This window comes from Oncorhynchus mykiss, chromosome 30 (genome assembly GCF_013265735.2).
Source record: "Oncorhynchus mykiss isolate Arlee chromosome 30, USDA_OmykA_1.1, whole genome shotgun sequence".
Classification (NCBI taxonomy): Eukaryota; Metazoa; Chordata; class Actinopteri; order Salmoniformes; family Salmonidae; genus Oncorhynchus; species Oncorhynchus mykiss.
This window is the reverse complement of record NC_050570.1, coordinates 29,406,848-29,427,399: the sequence shown is the minus strand read 5'-3', so window position 1 is coordinate 29,427,399 and position 20,552 is coordinate 29,406,848. Positions and strand designations below refer to the sequence as shown.

Below are 20,552 nucleotides of genomic sequence, written 5' to 3'. Positions count from 1 at the left end.
CCCTGATAACAGAATTAAAGGGGTGGGTAGGGCAGTGTAGATAAATACCTTTGATCAAGCTTTGATTATTGTTCCACACTTTCTCACTAACCCTAGTCTATTGCAGTGACATACCGGAACCAGCGTGTGACGAGTAATCAGACGCAGTAAGTTGTTTACAACAAAAGTACATATTTCAGCGCTACGCATGTTTCAAAAGAAGGGAACATTCCACGAACAGTGGGTATCATAAGTATTCACCCCGCTTGGATTCTTTTCACATTTTGATGCGTTACAACGTGAGATTGAAATTCATTTAATTGTGATCTTTTTGTCAGTGATCTACACAAAATACTTCAGAATGTCAAAGTGACAATCAAATTTTACAAATGTTTACAAATGTTTACAAATGAATACAAATTAAATAACTGAAATATAGTCGTTGCATGAGTATTCACCTCCTTTGTTTAGACAAACCTAAATTTGATCAGGACTAAAATGTGGCTTAACAAATCACACAATAAGTTACATGGACTCACTCTGTGCACAATAATGTTTTATGGGCCTAAGACATTTAATTTAACAGTAAAATGTTTTTCATTGCCTTTCAATTTGGCAAGAACACAACCAGTCATGGATGTTTTCATCTTATTGTCAAACAAATCACTTCAAAAAGTAGGCTACCTGAGCATGTAAAAGGGGGGGGGGGGGGCTCATGTCTCATTCAGGGGTTCTGAGACCCCCGTAGTCCCCCATAATTCACAATTTGTCTGTCCCCAATACATACAACATCTGTCCCCCATACATACAACATCTGTCCTCCATACATACAACATCTGTCCCCCATACATACAACATCTGTCCCCCATACATACAACATCTGTCCCTCTTTCAAGTATTGCATTTCAATCACAGATTCAACTACAAAGTCCAGGGAGCTCATAAAAGAAGGGCAGTGATTGGTAGATGGCTAACAATAACAAATCAGACATTGAATATCTCTTTAAGCCTGGTCAAGTTAATAATTATGCTGTGGATTATGTATTGAACCACACAGACACAACAAATATACAGTTGTCCTTCTGAACTGAGCTGCAGGACAGGAAGGAAACTGCTCAGAGATGTCACCATGAGGCCATTGGGGACTTTAAGGAATACACTTTTTGGCCTAAATGCAAAGCCTTATGTTTGGGGCAAATCTAACACAACACATCAATTAGTAACTGCCTCCTTATTTTCAAGAATGCTTGGTGACTATCTCAGTTGCTTACCAAGAAGACAATTAATGTTCCTGAGTGGCCAAGTTACAGTTTGGACTTAAATTTGCTTGGCTAGCCATGACCCCCAACACCTTGAGAGGTTGAATATTTGTTTTAAAGAATAATGGGCAAATATTGCACAATCCAGATGTGCAAGGCTCTTAGAGAATAACCCAAGAAGTCTCACAGCTGTAATCACTACCATGTTTTTATTTATTGAATGTATTACTTGTATTTACACAAAGGGGGGTGAATTTTTTTTTTCATTTTCCGTTTTTCATACATTTGTAAGAAATGTCTAAATGTTTTCCACTGTGACATTACAGAGTCTTTTGTGTAGATGGTTGCCAAAGATTACAATGAAATGCTTTGTAACTCAATAAAATGCGAAGAAATCCAAGGGGGTTGAATACGTACGATACCAACTGTGTTCGCGTTTATACATTATAAGCATCCAGAGATGAAAGGTAAACATACTGGCACTTTTCACAGAGGCGTTTCCTGAAATGAGATGGATGTGTGTATGTGTGTGTGTACAGGATGCTCCAGTGATCTTAATGCCACCATGATTATTTAATCAAGATAATCTCACCGTGTAATCTTGCCTGGACAAACAAACTGTCTGCTTCATTTATATACACTCTCTCTCTTATCACAGCTCAGAGCCCTACAGTATAGTACTGTATCTTCACTGACAGGGTAAAGCACCCAGACTCTCACCTCCCAGGGACCACAGATGGTGTAAGCCAATAATGGAGGGTGTTAACAGTGTACTCTAGTAACACCGTCAGTCAGTGGTAGCTATTGTCATGTACTGTCATGTTGTGTCTTGTCTCTGTCCTTTCCCTTCACCCTGTCTCCCTCTGCTGGTCGTTGTTAGGTTACCTTTTCTCCCCCTCTTTCCCCCAGCTGTGCCTTGTCTCCTCCTAACCACCTCGTCACCCCTTTTCCCACCTGTTCCCTTTTTCCCTCTGATTAGGTCCCTATATCTCTCTCTGTTTCTGCTCCTGTCTTTGTCGGATTCTTGTTTGTTGTGTTTCATGCCTGAACCAGACTGTCGTCATGTTTGCTGTAACCTTGTCTTGTCCTGTCGGAATCTGCCGGTCCGTCTGAGCCTACCTATGTTTGGTAATTAAAGAAGCTCTGTTTAAGTTAATTCGCTTTTGGGTCCTCATTCACTCACCGTAACAGAAGAATCCGACCAAGAATGGACCCAGCGACTTCGGATCCTCTCCACTCAGCCGTCGGGATCCAGGGAGCGATGCTAGGCAGACACGAGCAGGAAGGGTCTGCTGCTCGACATGCCGTTGAGACCCTGGCCACCCAAGTCTCCAACCTCACAGAACAGGTTCACCATCTCCGCCTCGATCCACCGGCCACTTCCAGGGCTTTCGAATCTCCGGAGCCCAGAATCAATAACCCGCCGTGTTACTCTGGGGAGCCCACTGAATGCCGCTCGTTCCTCACCCAGTGTGATATTGTGTTTTCTCTCCAGCCCAACACTTACTCCAGGAGCACTGCTCGTGTCGCCTACGTCATATCTCTCCTTATTGGACGGGCTCGTGAGTGGGGCACGGCAATCTGGGAGGCAAGGGCTGAGTGTACTAACCAGTATCAGGACTTTAAGGAGGAGATGATACGGGTTTTTGATCGATCTGTTTTTGGGGAGGAGGCTTCCAGGGCCCTGTCTTCCCTATGTCAAGGTAATCGATCCATAACAGACTACTCTATTGAGTTTCGCACTCTTGCTCTCTCCAGTGGCTGGAACGAGCCGGCTTTGCTCGCTCGTTTTCTGGAGGGTCTCCGCGCAGAGGTAAAGGATGAGATTCTCTCCCGGGAGGTTCCTTCCAGCGTGGATTCCTTGATTGAACTCGCTATTCGCATTGAGCGACGGGTTGATCTTCGTCACCGAGCTCGTGGAAAGGAGCTCGCGTTCTCCGTTGCCCCCCTCTCCGCATCACTACCATCTTCCTCTGCCAGCTCGGGTGCTGAGCCCATGCAGCTGGGAGGTATCCGCATCTCGACTAAGGAGAGGGAACGGAGAATCACCAACCGCCTCTGTCTCTATTGCGGTTCCGCTGGTCATTTTGTCACTTCATGTCCAGTAAAAGGCCAGAGCTCGTCAGTAAGCGGAGGGCTACTGGTGAGCGCTACTACTCCTGTCTCTCCTTCAAGATCCTGCACTACCTTGTCGGTCCATCTACGCTGGACCGGTTCGTCAGCTTCCTGCAGTGCCTTAATAGACTCTGGGGCGGAGGGCTGTTTTATGGACGAGACCTGGGCTCGGGAACATGACATTCCTCTCAGACAGTTAAAGGAGCCCACGGCCTTGTTCGCCCTGGATGGTAGTCCTCTCCCCAGGATTCAGTGTGAGACGCTACCTTTAACCCTCACTGTTTCTGGTAATCATAGTGAAACCATTTCTTTTTTAATTTTTCGTTCACCTTTTACACCTGTTGTTTTGGGCCATCCCTGGCTAGTTTGTCATAATCCTTCCATTAATTGGTCTAGTAATTCTATCCTCTCCTGGAACGTCTCTTGTCATGTGAAATGTTTAATGTCTGCTATCCCTCCTGTTTCCTCTGTCTCTTCTTCACAGGAGGAGCCTGGTGATTTGACAGGGGTGCCGGAGGAATATCACGATCTGCGCACGGTGTTCAGTCGGTCCAGGGCCACCTCTCTTCCTCCACACCGGTCGTATGATTGTAGTATTGATCTCCTTCCGGGAACCACCCCCCCCGGGGTAGACTATACTCTCTGTCGGCTCCCGAACGTAAGGCTCTCGAAGATTATTTGTCTGTAGCTCTTGACGCCGGTACCATAGTCCCCTCCTCCTCTCCCGCCGGAGCGGGGTTTTTTTTTGTCAAGAAGAAGGACGGGTCTCTGCGCCCCTGCATAGATTATCGAGGGCTGAATGACATAACAGTGAAGAATCGTTATCCGCTTCCTCTTATGTCTTCAGCCTTCGAGATCCTGCAGGGAGCCAGGTTTTTCACTAAGTTGGACCTTCGTAACGCTTACCATCTCGTGCGCATCAGGGAGGGGGACGAGTGGAAGACGGCGTTTAACACTCCGTTAGGGCACTTTGAATACCGGGTTCTTCCTTTCGGCCTCGCTAACGCTCCAGCTGTCTTTCAGGCATTAGTCAATGATGTCCTGAGAGACATGCTGAACATCTTTGTTTTCGTTTACCTTGACGATATCCTGATTTTTTCACCGTCACTCCAGATTCATGTTCAGCACGTTCGACGTGTCCTCCAGCGCCTTTTAGAGAATTGTCTTTTTGTGAAGGCTGAGAAGTGCACTTTTCATGCCTCCTCCGTCACATTTCTCGGTTCTGTTATTTCCGCTGAAGGCATTAAGATGGATCCCGCTAAGGTCCAAGCTGTCATTGATTGGCCCGTCCCTAAGTCACGCGTCGAGCTGCAGCGCTTTCTCGGCTTCGCGAACTTCTATCGTCGTTTCATCCGTAATTTCGGTCAGGTGGCAGCTCCTCTCACAGCCCTTACTTCTGTCAAGACGTGCTTTAAGTGGTCCGTTTCCGCCCAGGGAGCTTTTGATCTCCTCAAGAATCGTTTTACATCCGCTCCTATCCTTGTTACACCTGACGTCTCTAGACAGTTCGTTGTCGAGGTTGACGCGTCAGAGGTGGGCGTGGGAGCCATTCTTTCTCAGCGCTCCCTCTCTGACGACAAGGTCCACCCATGCGCGTATTTTTCTCATCGCCTGTCGCCGTCGGAACGTAACTATGATGTGGGTAACCGCGAACTGCTCGCCATCCGGTTAGCCCTAGGCGAATGGCGACAGTGGTTGGAGGGGGCGACCGTTCCTTTTGTCGTTTGGACTGACCATAGGAACCTTGAGTACATCCGTTCTGCCAAACGACTTAATGCGCGTCAGGCGCGTTGGGCGCTGTTTTTCGCTCGTTTCGAGTTCGTGATTTCTTATCGTCCGGGCTCTAAGAACACCAAGCCTGATGCTTTGTCTCGTCTCTTCAGTTCTTCAGTAGCCTCCACTGACCCCGAGGGGATTCTCCCTGAGGGGCGTGTTGTCGGGTTGACTGTCTGGGGAATTGAGAGGCAGGTAAAGCAAGCGCTCACTCACACTCCGTCGCCGCGCGCTTGTCCTAGGAACCTTCTTTTCGTTCCCGTTCCTACTCGTCTGGCCGTTCTTCAGTGGGCTCACTCTGCCAAGTTAGCCGGCCACCCTGGCGTTCGGGGTACGCTTGCTTCCATTCGCCAGCGTTTTTGGTGGCCCACCCGGGAGCATGACACGCGTCGTTTCGTGGCTGCTTGTTCGGTCTGCGCGCAGACTAAGTCCGGTAACTCTCCTCCTGCCGGCCGTCTCAGGCCGCTTCCTATTCCCTCTCGACCGTGGTCTCACATCGCCTTAGATTTTGTCACCGGACTGCCTTCGTCAGCGGGGAAGACTGTTATTCTTACGGTTGTCGATAGGTTCTCTAAGGCGGCTCATTTCATTCCCCTTGCTAAGCTTCCTTCTGCTAAAGCCTTCCGTCAGACGTCGTTTCGGACAGAGGTCCGCAATTCACGTCTCAATTTTGGAGGGAGTTTTGCCGTTTGATTGGGGCTTCCGTCAGTCTCTCTTCCGGCTTTCACCCCCAGTCTAACGGTCAAGCAGAACGGGCCAATCAGACTATTGGTCGCATCTTACGCAGTCTTTCTTTTCGCAACCCTGCGTCTTGGTCAGAACAGCTCCCCTGGGCAGAATACGCCCACAACTCGCTTCCTTCGTCTGCGACCGGGCTATCTCCTTTTCAGAGTAGCCTCGGGTACCAGCCTCCGCTGTTCTCATCTCAGTTCGCCGAGTCCAGCGTCCCCTCCGCTCAGGCTTTTGTCCAACGTTGCGAGCGCACCTGGAAGAGGGTCAGGTCTGCACTTTGCCGTTATAGGACGCAGACTGTGAGGGCTGCTAATAAGCGTAGAACTAAGAGTCCTAGATATTGTCGCGGTCAGAGAGTTTGGCTCTCCACTCAGAACCTTCCCCTTAAGACGGCTTCTCGCAAGTTGACCCCGCGGTTCATTGGTCCGTTCCGTATTTCTCGGGTCATTAATCCTGTCGCAGTTCGACTTCTTCTTCCGCGATACCTTCGTCGCGTCCACCCGGTCTTCCATGTCTCCTGCATCAAGCCCGTCCTTCGCGCCCCCGCTCGTCTTCCCCCCCCCCCCCCCCCCCATCCTTGTCGAGGGCGCACCCATCTACAGGGTCCGTAGAATTTTGGACATGCGTCCTCGGGGCCGTGGTCACCAGTACCTCGTAGATTGGGAGGGGTACGGTCCTGAGGAGAGGAGTTGGGTTCCCTCTCGGGACGTGCTGGACCGTGCGCTGATCGAGGATTTCCTCCGTTGCCGCCAGGTTTCCTCCTCGAGTGCGCCAGGAGGCGCTCGGTGAGTGGGGGGGTACTGTCATGTACTGTCATGTTGTGTCTTGTCTCTGTCCTTTCCTTTCACCCTGTCTCCCTCTGCTGGTCGTTGTTAGGTTACCTTTTCTCCCCCTCTTTCCCCCAGCTGTGCCTTGTCTCCTCCTAACCACCTCGTCACCCCTTTTCCCACCTGTTCCCTTTTTCCCTCTGATTAGGTCCCTATATCTCTCTCTGTTTCTGCTCCTGTCTTTGTCGGATTCTTGTTTGTTGTGTTTCATGCCTGAACCAGACTGTCGTCATGTTTGCTGTAACCTTGTCTTGTCCTGTCGGAATCTGCCGGTCCGTCTGAGCCTACCTATGTTTGGTAATTAAAGAAGCTCTGTTTAAGTTAATTCGCTTTTGGGTCCTCATTCACTCACCGTAACAGCTATTGGCAGACATATATTCTAGTATCATAATAGATTATCGTATGGGACAATATACAAAGGTTTTTGAGAAAATCTTATTTTAAGTGTCATTTGGAGCACATACAGAGAGCTGTGAAATATGGCTGTGGTTATATCTGAAAATCCCTGAAACTGATAAACTCTAAAAAATCCCTCGAGTCCATGAACCTTAACAGCCCAGTTTTACTTACCTAACATAATTTATGGTATCTCTGTTACACAGAATGGAATAGCCACAGAACATATATCAGCTTTGTCAGTGCCTCTGCACCAGCAAGTTGTTAAGTACCGTGTTTTCTCTCTCTCTCTCTCTCTCTCTCTCTCTCTCTCTCTCTCTCTCTCCAATTCAATTCAAGGGGCTTTATTGGCATGGGAAACATGTGTTAACATTGCCAAAGCAAGTGAGGTAGATAATATACAAAAGTGAAATAAACAATACAAATTAACAGTAAACATTACACATACAGAAGCTTCAAAACAATAAAGACATTACAAATGTCATATAGTATATATATATATATATATATATACAGTGTTGTAACAATGTACAAATGGTTAAAGTACACAAGGGAAAATAAATAAGCATAAATATGGGTTGTATTTACAATGGTGTTTGTTCTTCACTGGTTGCCCTTTTCTTGTGGCAACAGGTCACAAATCTTGCTGCTGTGATGGCACACTGTGGAATTTCACCCAGTAGATATGGGAGTTTATCAAAATTGGATTTGTTTTTAAAATTCTTTGTTGATCTGTGTAATCTGAGGGAAATATGTGTCTCTAATATGGTCAAACATTGGGCAGGAGGTTAGGAAGTGCAGCTCAGTTTCCACCTCATTTTGTGGGCAGTGAGCACATAGCCTGTCTTCTCTTGAGAGCCATGTCTGCCTACGGCGGCCTTTCTCAATAGCAAGGCTATGCTCACTGAGTCTGTACATAGTCAAAGCTTTCCTTAAGTTTGGGTCAGTCACAGTGGTCAGGTATTCTGCCACTGTGTACTCTCTGTTTAAGGCCAAAAAGCATTGTACTTTGCTCTGTTGTTAATTCTTTCCAATGTGTCAAGTAATTATCTTTTTGTTTTCTTATGATTTGGTTGGGTCTAATTGTGCTGTTGTCCTGGGGCTCTGTGGGGTGTGTTTGTGTTTGTGAACAGAGCCCCAGCTTGCTTAGGGGACTCTTCTCCAGGTTCATCTCTCTGTAGGTTATGGCTTTGTTATGGAAGGTTTGGGAATCGCTTCCTTTTAGGTGGTTGTAGAATTTAACGGCTCTTTTCTGGATTTTGATAATTAGTGGGTATCGGCCTAATTCTGCTCTGCATGCATTATTTGATGTTCTACGTTGTACACGGAGGATATTTTTGCAGAATTCTGCATGCAGAGTCTCAATGTGGTGTTTGTCCCATTTTGTGAATTCTTGGTTGGTGAGCGGACCCCAGACCTCACAACCATAAAGGGCAATGGGCTCTATGACTGATTCAAGTATTTTTAGCCAGATCCTAATTGGTATGTTGAAATTTATGTTCCTTTTGATGGCATAGAATGCCCTTCTTGCCTTGTCTCTCAGATCGTTCACAGCTTTGTGGAAGTTACCTGTGGCGCTGATGTTTAGGCCGAGGTATGTATAGTTTTTTGTGTGCTCTAGGGCAACAGTGTCTAGATGGAATTTATAGTTGTGGTCCTGGCGACTGGACCTTTTTTGGAACACCATTATTTTGGTCTTACTGAGATTCACTGTCAGGGCCCAGGTCTAACAGAATCTGTGCAGAAGATCTAGGTGCTGCTGTAGGCCCTCCTTGGTTGGTGACAGAAGCACCAGATCATCAGCAAACAGTAGACATTTGACTTCGGATTCTAGTAGGGTGAGGCCGGGTGCTGCAGACTTTTCTAGTGCCATGCCAATTCTCTCTCTCTCTCTCTCTCTCTCTCTCTCTCTCTCTCTCTCTCTCTCTCTCTCTCATATAAGCAGAGCTCCATGGATGACCTTGGAGTCACTCTCAAAGCTCTGATCACATTCTACAGCGAGCAAGCCAGTCTCATCTACAGAAGCTGGTTTGGGACTAGAGGCTTGGGGATCTAATGTGTGCCACACAAGGCCTTTCCTCTTTATCTGATCTTCTTACTTCTTTATCTGGCTTTTTTTAGACAGACAGTTAGACAGACAGACAGACAGACAGACAGACAGACAGACAGACAGACAGACAGACAGACAGACAGACAGACAGACAGACAGACAGACAGACAGACAGACAGACAGACAGACAGACAGACAGACAGACAGACAGACAGACAGACAGACAGACAGAAATCATGTGGTTGAGTTGCAGGAGAAAAATGGAGCGCCACACATTTTTTATTTATTTATACAAAAATAAAAAATATTGAACCTTTATTTAACTAGGCAAGCTCCACACATACACCAACACACACAGAAAACACACACACAATTTACCGTAAGTTGTTGCGCTTTATGCGATCTCCATAGCCCTTGTAACCTTCATCTGATATCAGTCAATGTGAGGAGAGATTTGAGACATCTGAGAATAGCTATGTAATAGAATATGATAAGGACTATTAGGAGAAGGGGCTTTGATTTGCTGGACCAAAAGCCTAAAACTGACCAACCCTGGGCTATGCAGTGTTATGTCTCCTACAAGCAGTCCTCTCTATGACATGACATTACTCTACTAACATCTCCATATTGTGTGAGCATGTGTTTGCCTCCCAGAGGATGAATTAGTGCAGTGGGAGGTTTGTCTTTGTTGTTGCTTAATGGAATAGGATGCATTTCTCTGTTGAGCGCCATCATTGAGCTGTTATTCTGCTCAATATAACCTTCCACACACACACCCACATTGTAATTGTTATCCCCATGAAGTGTATTGAGTCACAATCAGCTCATTCCAGCTCTGACAGGATACAGTATAAACCTCAACACAAGCTGCTAGTCAATTAGGCATGGGGGGGCTGTATTGTACACACACACACACACACACACCACCGCTGGCTCCACCTCTTCAGAGTGAAGGACAGCAAACAGAGGAGGATGATAGATGATGATAGAGATGTGTTCTTGCAGGGTATGTTTATCTCTGGTTGTGTTTGTGTTTGACACGGAGATGGAGTAGTGTGAGAGCAGTACTGTACTACACACTCGCTCTCTCCCTCATTCCTGTCGTGTCCATCTGTCTACAGGGGTCACTTAGCAGGCTTTACTTTTCTAAGCCTCTATAATATTCCATGACTGTGCACGGGATGGAGGGAGGTGTGTGTGTGTGTGTGTGTGTGTGTGTGTGTGTGTGTGTATGTGTGTGTGTGTGTGTGTGTGTGTGTGTGTGTGTGTGTGTGTGTGTATATAAACAAAATATATTCTGTACAGGTCAGAGTGATCAAAACAAAGCAGGCCTTAAGAACAGATATTCATAGCACAAATCATGCGCAGACAAACAAAAACAAGCAGATATTCATAGCCATTCTGCACTAAGAGCATAAGTTTAAAAACAGATATTCTTAGGTGTTTTAAAGTAAGAGCACTACAGTAGTTTATGCTCCACTGCCAGCGTATGGAGTCAGACTGTGGGCTGACTCGGACCCCATCACCAGATGTGAAACGTATTTACATTCACATGTTATCTTGACAGGGGACTAAAAGAGACCAAAACAACCATTTTTAACTTTAGTTCACATCCATCTTTCATGATGTTCTTCTATACTTTAGATATTGTAACCAACTATGTAGTAAAAGTTCATCTGAATCTTTTATGATTTGATTTTATGCTTTTCCAGAGGATAAGAACAGGTTAAAACAAGTTGTAATATCCTGTCTGTAAGATATTGTGATGGCCTCACAGTGTTGTCTGTCTGTGGTTATAGTCATATCCTGTAATGAATGCTAAGAGATCATGATGCTGATATGCTCCATGTTGGCTGCCATCTTTCCTCTGCTGTCTGCGCTAATTACAGTCGAATCTGTCTGGACACACACAAACACACATACAGCTCTATCTGGCAGGATAGAGGGGAAAATATTGATACAATTTGGTTACTATAAGTTACTGTATCTCTCAGAGCGTGTGTGTGTGTGTGTGTGTGTGTGTGTGTGTGATGAGAGAGTACTGTGGCCTTCAGAGCCTCTTAGCAGCTGGTTTATCTGCAGTATATTTCATAGCAGATATAAACAAAGGGTAAACAAAGGCACATCACTAAATTACTATGACATTTCACCATATCAACCTGCTCCGCTATTAAAAGTGGTGTGTGTGTGTGTGTGTGTGTGTGTGTGTGTGTGTGTGTGTGTGTGTGTGTGTGTGTGTGTGTGTGTGTGCGTGCATCCAGATTGTCATACCATATCGACCCTGTGCCATCCCAGTATATTCAGTGATACCGGCACTGAGCACAAGGGGTGCTATTTGTTTTGCAGAACAGACATCCCAGCTTATAAAGTTATACAAGTAACAAAAAAATACTACTCATAGTTTGCTGCACACACAATATATAAATTGGACAGAAAGGCTCTTGATCCAGGAGGGGATTCTCTGCTGTTACCAAGAGAAGCTTGATTTTGCAAGAAGCTAACCCGCCAGAAATCTATTAAGTTACCAAGCAAACCAAATGCAAAACTGCAGAGCATTTAGCACATTTTAGACAGTTAACTTAATAGTTATATGATATCTAGCTAACAAAAATGTAGTTGTGAATTCCATACTCGAACCACAGTAAATCACCTAGGGTGTGCTGCACAACACTGAGGGACTCGCAAGGTTCCGTTATTTCTTCGTTGTGTGCTTGTAATCAAACACCATGTGATTGGGGACTACCGGTAAGCTTCATGATGAAATATAATGGAACAGGTGAAATGAAGAACGAGATCTGCTTTATCTCCTAACATATTGCACAAGTTGATTGCAGGTATTTACTTATAAAGTAGCGACAATGATTTACATTTACATATACATAGTTTCAACGGTATTGACAATATTAAAAAAACATCCCATGGCTTTTTCCAAATACCTCGGTATACGGTATACCGCCCAAGCCTGTGTGTGTGTGTGTGTGTGTGTGTGTGTGTGTGTGTGTGTGTGTGTGTGTGTGTGTGTGTGTTTGTTTGTGTGAGTCATCCCGGATAGCTTTGGCTGTCCTGGTCTTTGTTGCACTCTCTGTGCTAATCACCACACCAGGACCTATATCACTGTCTGCATGGTGAGGCATAGTGAAGTGCAGGCAGGGAAATAACAAACTGGAGCCACCAAGAAGTTAGGGGATATCAGCAAGGCCGTTGGCATGACATACACAGTTCTGAAAGGTTGTGTTTAGGTTCTCTCACAGCGGGAGCTGTCCTCTGATTTGTCTAGAAGGGGTGTTTGTGTGTTCGTGTATGTGATAATGTGTGTGATGTTTTCTACCTCGGACTCATTGACGTTTATCATTTAAAGAGCAATTAGGGAAAAAAGCAGAGAACGGGACTGTCTGACTGGGCTGTCGTTGTTGAATCGGACAGATACAGTATATGACTACAAAAGTAGAATATCTCGTTGAATATCTCATTCCCAAATCATAGGCATTAATATGGAGTTGGTCCTCCCATTGCTGCTATAACATCCGCCACTCTTCTGGGAAAGCTTTCCACTAGATGTTGGAACTTGCTTAAATTCAGCCACAATATCATTAGTGAGGTCAGGCACTGATGTTGGGCGATAAGCCTGGCTCGCAGTCGGCTTTCCAATTCATCCCAATGTTGTTCGATGAGGTTGAGATCAGGGCTCTGTGCAGGTCAGTGAAGTTTTTCCAGACTGATCTCAACAAACCATTTCTGTATGCTTTGTGCATGAGGGCATTGTCATGCTGAAACAGGAAAGGGCCTTCCCCAAACTGTTGCCACAATGTTGGACACACAGAATTGTCTAGAATGTCATTGTATGCTGTAGCATTAAGATTTCCCTTCACTGGAACTAAGGGGCCTAGACCGAACCATGAATACAGCCTCAGACCATTATTCCTCCTCCACCAAACTTTACAATTTGCACAATGCATTGCGGCAGGTAGCGTACACCTGGCATCCGCCAACCCCAGATTTGTCCGTCGGACTGCCAGATGGTGAGGCGTGATTCACCACTTCAGAGGTAGTGAGTGTTGCCACCGAGGACAGACAATATTTACGCGCTATGCGCTTCAGCAGTCCTGTTCTGTGATCTTGTGTGGCCTACCACTTTGCGGCTGAGCCGTTGTTGCTCCTAGACATTTCCACCTCACAATAACAGCACTTACAGTTGACCGGTACAGCTCTAGCAGGGCAGACATTTGATTAACTGACTTGTTGGAAAGGTGGCATCCAATGACGATGCCACATTGAAAATCACTGAGCTCTTCAGTAAGGCCATTCTACTGCCAATATTTGTCTATGGAGATTGCATGGCTGTGTGCTCAGCAACAGGTGTGGATGAAAAATCAGGGTTCCACTAATTGGAAAGGGTGTCCACATACTTTTGTATATATAGTGTACATGTCATGATGTAAGTAGCCTCTGGTCTCAATTCAACACAATTATATTACACTTGTTTGGTACTCTAGTTATTCTGTAAAAACTGTGATAGCTAGTTTGTGATTACTCACTGTCTTTCATTGATGTAAATGGGAGATTTACGTGAGAGGTTGAGTAACACAAACATATTTTAAGTTAGGGTTCAGCACTAGGGTAACTTTTGGTTGTTTATCTAGTTCCTCTGTTTCTGTCCTGTAGGATCTTCTATGTATCTCATGACTCCCAGGACCTGAAGATCTTCAGCTACATCGCCAGAGATGGACAGAATAACGTCTTCCGCTGTAATGTCTTCAAGTCCAAGAAGAAGGTGAGATAGACACACACTTTATCTCTCTTTCCTCTCTTGCATGATAATGGTTTACACAGTACCATTTACATGACTGAGCAATGTCCAGTCATGATTGCTAAAGGTAGTGAAGAAATTCACACTCCCTCTTTCTCTCCAGCTCTTTATTTGAGTTTGTTTTAATTATTGGTTGGAATTGTGAACAATAGCCAAATCAAATATGAAGTCAAATCCATTCGCCCTATCATATGGTTTACTGCAGCTCAGCGGTCAGGGGGAAGTGGTAAGTGGGTTCATGTTTCAGGATGGTGGTGTGGTCAGGAGGTGTCTATGCACTCGGCATTTGATGGCCTGAAGACCACTGTGATGTCACCGATAACGTGCTCTGGAAGTTTATTCCATTAACGGACAGCAGTTTTAGGACGTTTCTGTCCAGGGAGCGTGTTCTAGTGACTAGGTGGGTGAAAGCATGGTCTGGCATGGCTGTGCATAGGCGGGTAGTGCGGCGTCTGTTATACGGTGGGTGGAGCATAGCTTGCAGGTCTATGGGACAGTGGTGTGAGTACATTTTGTACGGGGCTATAGCAGCAGCCCTGTACAACCCTCTCACACGCTCCCTCCCCCTATCAACTATGCCGCACACACACACACACACACACACAAACACACACACACACACACACACACACACACACACACACACACACACACACACACACACACACACAAAGTCTTAGTCCTGGGAGATCGGGGAGTGAAATACACTGACATTCACTTGGGCAGCTCTGGCCCGAGGCCATTGAGATGGAAAGCACTTTTCCTGAGCGTGTGTGTAGGTGTGTGTGTTTGTGTATGTGTGTGCGTGTGTGTGTTTGTGTGTGTGTATGTGTGCGCACATGCATGCCTGCCTGCCTGCGTGCTTGTGTAAGAGAGAGGGAGAGAGCGAAAGTGTGTGTTCTAATCCACAGTCACTCTAGCATGGAGAGACACAAAGCAATGTGCATTGGAGGGTGTCTGTAATATTATAAAAGTGCTGTAGGCCGATGGCTGTACTGTACCAAAACACCACCTGCACGTATTAAACAGTATCCTGACATATTAAAACCTCCCAGTACACGCACACTACATAACTCTACCCAGCCACACTAACAGCTTCTATCTCAAGGCCATCAGATTGTTAAACAGCCACCACTAACATTGAGTGGCTGCTGCCAACACACTGACTCAACTCCAGCCACTTTAATAATGGGAATTGATGTAAAATATATCACTAGCCACTTAAACAATGCTACTTAATATAATGTTTACATACCCTACATTATTCATCTCATATGTCTACGTATATACTGTACTCTATATCATCTACTGCATCTTATGTAATACATGTATCACTAGCCACTTTGAACTATGCCACTTTGTTTACATACTCATCTCACGTATTCATTGATCTGGCCAAGGCTTTCGACTCTGTCAATCACCACATCCTCATCGGCAGACTCGACAGCCTTGGTTTCTCAAATGATTGCCTCGCCTGGTTCACCAACTACTTCTCTGATAGAGTTCAGTGTGTCAAATCGGAGGGTCTGCTGTCCGGACCTCTGGCAGTCTCTATGGGGGTGCCACAGGGTTCAATTATTGGACCGACTCTCTTCTCTGTATACATCAATGAGGTCGCTCTTGCTGCTGGTGAGTCTCTGATCCACCTCTACGCAGACGACACCATTCTGTATACTTCTGGCCCTTCTTTGGACACTGTGTTAACAACCCTCCAGGCAAGCTTCAATGCCATACAACTCTCCTTCCGTGGCCTCCAATTGCTCTTAAATACAAGTAAAACTAAATGCATGCTCTTCAACCGATCGCTACCTGTACCTACCCGCCTGTCCAACATTACTACTCTGGACGGCTCCGACTTAGAATACGTGGACAACTACAAATACTTAGGTGTCTGGTTAGACTGTAAACTCTCCTTCCAGACCCATATCAAACATCTCCAATCCAAAGTTAAATCTAGAATTGGCTTCCTATTTTGCAACAAAGCATCCTTCACTCATGCTGCCAAACATACCCTTGTAAAACTGACCATCCTACCAATCCTCGACTTTGGCGATGTCATTTACAAAATAGCCTCCAATACCCTACTCAACAAATTGGATACAGTCTATCACAGTGCAATCCGTTTTGTCACCAAAGCCCCATATACTACCCACCATTGCGACCTGTACGCTCTCGTTGGCTGGCCCTCGCTTCATACTCGTCGCCAAACCCACTGGCTCCATGTCATCTACAAGACCCTGCTAGGTAAAGTCCCCCCTTATCTCAGCTCACTGGTCACCATTGCATCTCCCACCTGTAGCACACGCTCCAGCAGGTATATCTCTCTAGTCACCCCCAAAACCAATTCTTTCTTTGGCCGCCTCTCCTTCCAGTTCTCTGCTGCCAATGACTGGAACGAACTACAAAAATCTCTGAAACTGGAAACACTTATCTCCCTCACTAGCTTTAAGCACCAACTGTCAGAGCAGCTCACAGATTACTGCACCTGTACATAGCCCACCTATAATTTAGCCCAAACAACTACCTCTTTCCCTACTGTATTTAATTTATTTATTTATTTTGCTCCTTTGCACCCCCATTATTTTTATTTCTACTTTGCACATTCTCCCATTGCAAATCTACCATTCCAGTGTTTTACTTGCTATATTGTATCTACTTTGCCACCATGGCCTTTTTGCCTTTACCTCCCTTATCTCACCTCATTTGCTCACATTGTATATAGACTTGTTTATACTGTATTATTGACTGTATGTTTGTTTTACTCCATGTGTAACTCTGTGTCGTTGTATGTGTCGAACTGCTTTGCTTTATCTTGTCCAGGTCGCAATTGTAAACGAGAACTTGTTCTCAACTTGCCTACCTGGTTAAATAAAGGTGAAATAAATGAAATAAATAAATGTGTATATACTGTACTCGATACCATCTACTGCATCTTGCCTATGCCGCTCTGTACCATCACTCATTCATATATCTTTATGTACATATTCTTTATCCCTTTACACTTGTGTGTATAAGGTAGTAGTTTTAGAATTGTTAGTTAGATTACTCGTTGGTTATTACTGCATTGTCGGAACTAGAAGCACAAGCATTTCGCTACACTCGCATTAACATCTGCTAACCATGTGTATGTGACAAATACAATTTGATTTGATTTGATTAGCTATGCTGTAACGAGTCATAGAACCATTATGTGTGTAAGAGAGAGACAGAGAGAATAGGGAGTACTTTTGGTTTCAAGCTGAAGTTAAAGTTATTTGTCTCTTAAAGGAATTCACAGATGTACAGTGAACAAAGCCACACACCACAAGTCAAACTTAATGATGGTGTTGGAGTTGTACTTGGCCATGCAATCATGAGTGAACCGGGAGTACAGGAGGGGACTGAGTACGCACCCCTGAGGGGCCCCCAATCAGGGACAACGAATGACAGTTGCCTCTGATTGAGAACCATACTTAGGAAGCCTGGTTTCACTTTTGAGTTGTGGGTGATTGTTTCCTGTTGTAATGTTTGTTTCACATTTCATTACTGTTTCGGTTTTCGTTTGTTCATTCACTTTGTTATTTTTTATTCTTTAGTGTTCAGTTTAATAAACTAAAATTGACACTTACCAAGCTGCACATTGGTCCGACCTCTCTTACTTCTCGTCAGAAGAAGAGGAGAATCGTTGCACTACGTAGATAGTGTGGTCTACAGCTTATCATGAGATACTCTACATCAGGCAAGCAAAATGTTGAGACTTCCTTAGATATCGTGCACCAGCTATTGTTTACAAATATGCATAGGCCCCCATCCCATGTCTTACCAGAGGCTGATGTTCTGTCTTGCTGGTAGATTGTATAACCCGCCAGCTGTATGTTCTTAACGTCATTCAGCCACGACTCTGTGAAACATAAGATATTACCATTTTTAATGTCCCGTTGGTAAGATATTCGTGCTTTCAGTTCGTCCCATTTATTTTCCAGCGATTGAACATTAGCTATCAGAATAGAAGACAAAATTAGATTAGCCACTCATCTCCTGATCCTCATAAGGCATCCTGATCTCTTTCCGCGAAATCTATGTTTCATTTTCCAGCAAATCACAGGGATTTGGGCCTGGTCAGGTGTCTGTAGTATATCCCTCGCGTTCGACTCATTGAAGAAGAACTCTTCATCCAATTTGAGGTGAGTAATCCCAGTTCTGATGTCCAGATGCTCTTTTCAGTCATAAGAGACGGTAGCAGCAACATATTTTACAAAGCAAGTTACAAACAACGCGAAAAAACAAACAAAATAGCGTGGTTGGTTAAGAGCCGATAAGACGACAGCCCTCACCTCTGACGCCATTATCATGTGGTGGTAAATAGACAGCTACGAGAAATATAGAAGAAAACTCTCTTGGTAAATAGTGTGGTCTACAGCTTATCATGAGATACTCTACCTCAGGCAAGCAAAACCTCAAGACTTCCTTAAAATTAGATATAGTGCACCAGTTGTTATTTACAAATAGACACAGACCGCCATACCTTGTCTTACCGGAGGCAGCTGTTCTATCCTGCCAATGGACCGAAAACCCAGCCAGCTATATGTTATTCATGTCGTCATTCAGCCATGACTCGGTGAAACATAAGATATTACAGTTTTTAATGTCCCTTTGGTAGAATAGTCTTGATCGGAGCTCATACATTTTGTTGTCCAATGATTGCACGTTGGCTAATATTACTCACTTGCCTTCGGATCCTTACAAGGCACCCAGACCTACGTCCCCGATATCTCTGTCTCTAATTCATGTGAATGACGGGGATTTGGGCCTTGTCGCGTTTCTGAAGTAAATCCTTCGCATCTGACTCGTTAAATCATTTTTTTTTTGTCCAGTACGAGGTGAGTAATCGCTGTCCTGATATCCAGAAGCTCTTTTCGGTCATAAGAGATGGTGGCAGAAACATTATGTACAAAATAAGTTACAAATAATGCAAAAAAACACACACAATAGCACAATTGGTTGGGAACCCCTAAAACAGCAGCCTTCTCTTCCGGCGCCATCCTGGTTTCATAATGGTTGTGTCTTCATCACACTGTAATTAACGAGGCTGTCTCCATCACAGACAGTTAATTGAAGGGGAGACCTGCAGGGAATACCCATTAGAGACCAGAGGCCTGGATCAAGGGGAGACTGCCGTGTGTGTGTGTGTGTGTGTGTGTGTGTGTGTGTGTGTGTGTGTGTGTGTGTGTGTGTGTGTGTGTGTGTGTGTGTGTGTGTGTGTGTGTGTGTGTGTGTGTGAGAGATATCCCTCCCATCAATTGCCTGTTGCCACTCTCTCTGCCAAGAGGTATAACTTTGGGCATCCATCACCCAAGAGACTGCGTGATGGATGCACTTGCACATCTATCACTCCAGTATTAATGCTACATTTTAATTATTTCGCCTCTATGGCCTATTTATTGCCTACCTCCCTACTCTTCTACATTTGCACACACTGTACATAGATTTTTCAATTTGTCTTTTCTATTGTGTTATTGACTACGTTTGTTTATGTGTAACTCTGTGTTGTTGTTTTTGTCGCACTGCTTTGCTTTATTTTGGCCAGGTCGCAGTTGTAAATGAGAACTTGTTCTCAACTGGCCTACCTGGTTAAATAAAGGTGAAATAAAAAAATAAAAAGACTGAGCCAGCGGTTGGCTAACACAGATTCTATTTGACCCCATGCAAATAACTCATCAATCTGTTTAAGTTCCAAATAAATTATGTGAGCCGACATTACTTATTAGTTCATCCTCAAAGACTCATAGAACACAAGAAGAGGATGAGGGCTGTGTCGTGACGTTGTTTTAGTTAATGTGACGACTGTTGTTCGTCGAATGATTAAAGTTTCTAATTGCGTGATTAACTGAATAAGCAATTATTAACTCATTAACCTGGGGAACCATGGGAAAACTAGTTTTTATTGTTTCTATTTCCCAAATTAACTCAAAGAATATCAGAATATCGATTTTACAACAGACGCTAATTAACCAGTTGCCTCTAACAATCTCGTTCTGAACGTCGTATAGCCCGTAAATCTGCACGGACCCGGGTCTCACCAATGAGTTCGTACCACACCAATCTTAGTTGAATATTTATTTACTAAAAAGCTAAAATGATGGTAAAAGATACACATAGACAAAACACATTATAGGCTATTGATTAGAACTTAGTATAACGGGAAAACACACTATGGCGCGTGTTACCTACAATGGGAATTTCAAAAGACGGAGAGAAAAAAGAAAGTACACAAGATAAATATACATTTGGGTGAATTTGTCAGCTATGCTATTCTAACCCTAGCCTTGCCCCAAACTGCCGCTCTTATGGGTCAGAATATAATGATGTAATTACGTGGGATGATCTCCGAGGATTCTCTGCGTGGACCGTTCCGCTGTTCGATGATGCACTTCTCCTGCGCACCTCCCTGCTTGTCCTCCCGGTGTCAGTGTCCCTTTTGTCTTAGGAGTCTGTTCCCTCACCCTTTTCTCTGGAAGGGGTCTTCTGAGGCCAGACAGCTCTGTAGCTCAGAGCTCACAGCATAGGAATGAAACCCTTTAGATACCACGATTCGATGGGAGATGGAGGCTAGGTGGTTCGACTTGAATTCACCC

The 20,552-nt window shown here is 44.8% G+C and overlaps 1 protein-coding gene across 2 annotated transcripts in view; it reads left to right on the top strand.

Moving 5' to 3' along the window:
* The window catches only part of LOC110521692 (carboxyl-terminal PDZ ligand of neuronal nitric oxide synthase protein), a 234,343-nt gene that overhangs the window by 129,266 nt on the left and 84,525 nt on the right, over positions 1–20,552 (top strand). For both annotated transcript variants that reach the window (XM_021599470.2, XM_021599469.2), the window contains one exon: positions 13,794–13,902. In XM_021599470.2, coding sequence (XP_021455145.1) covers positions 13,794–13,902 — 109 coding nt within the window. The remainder of the gene's footprint in view (positions 1–13,793; positions 13,903–20,552) is intronic.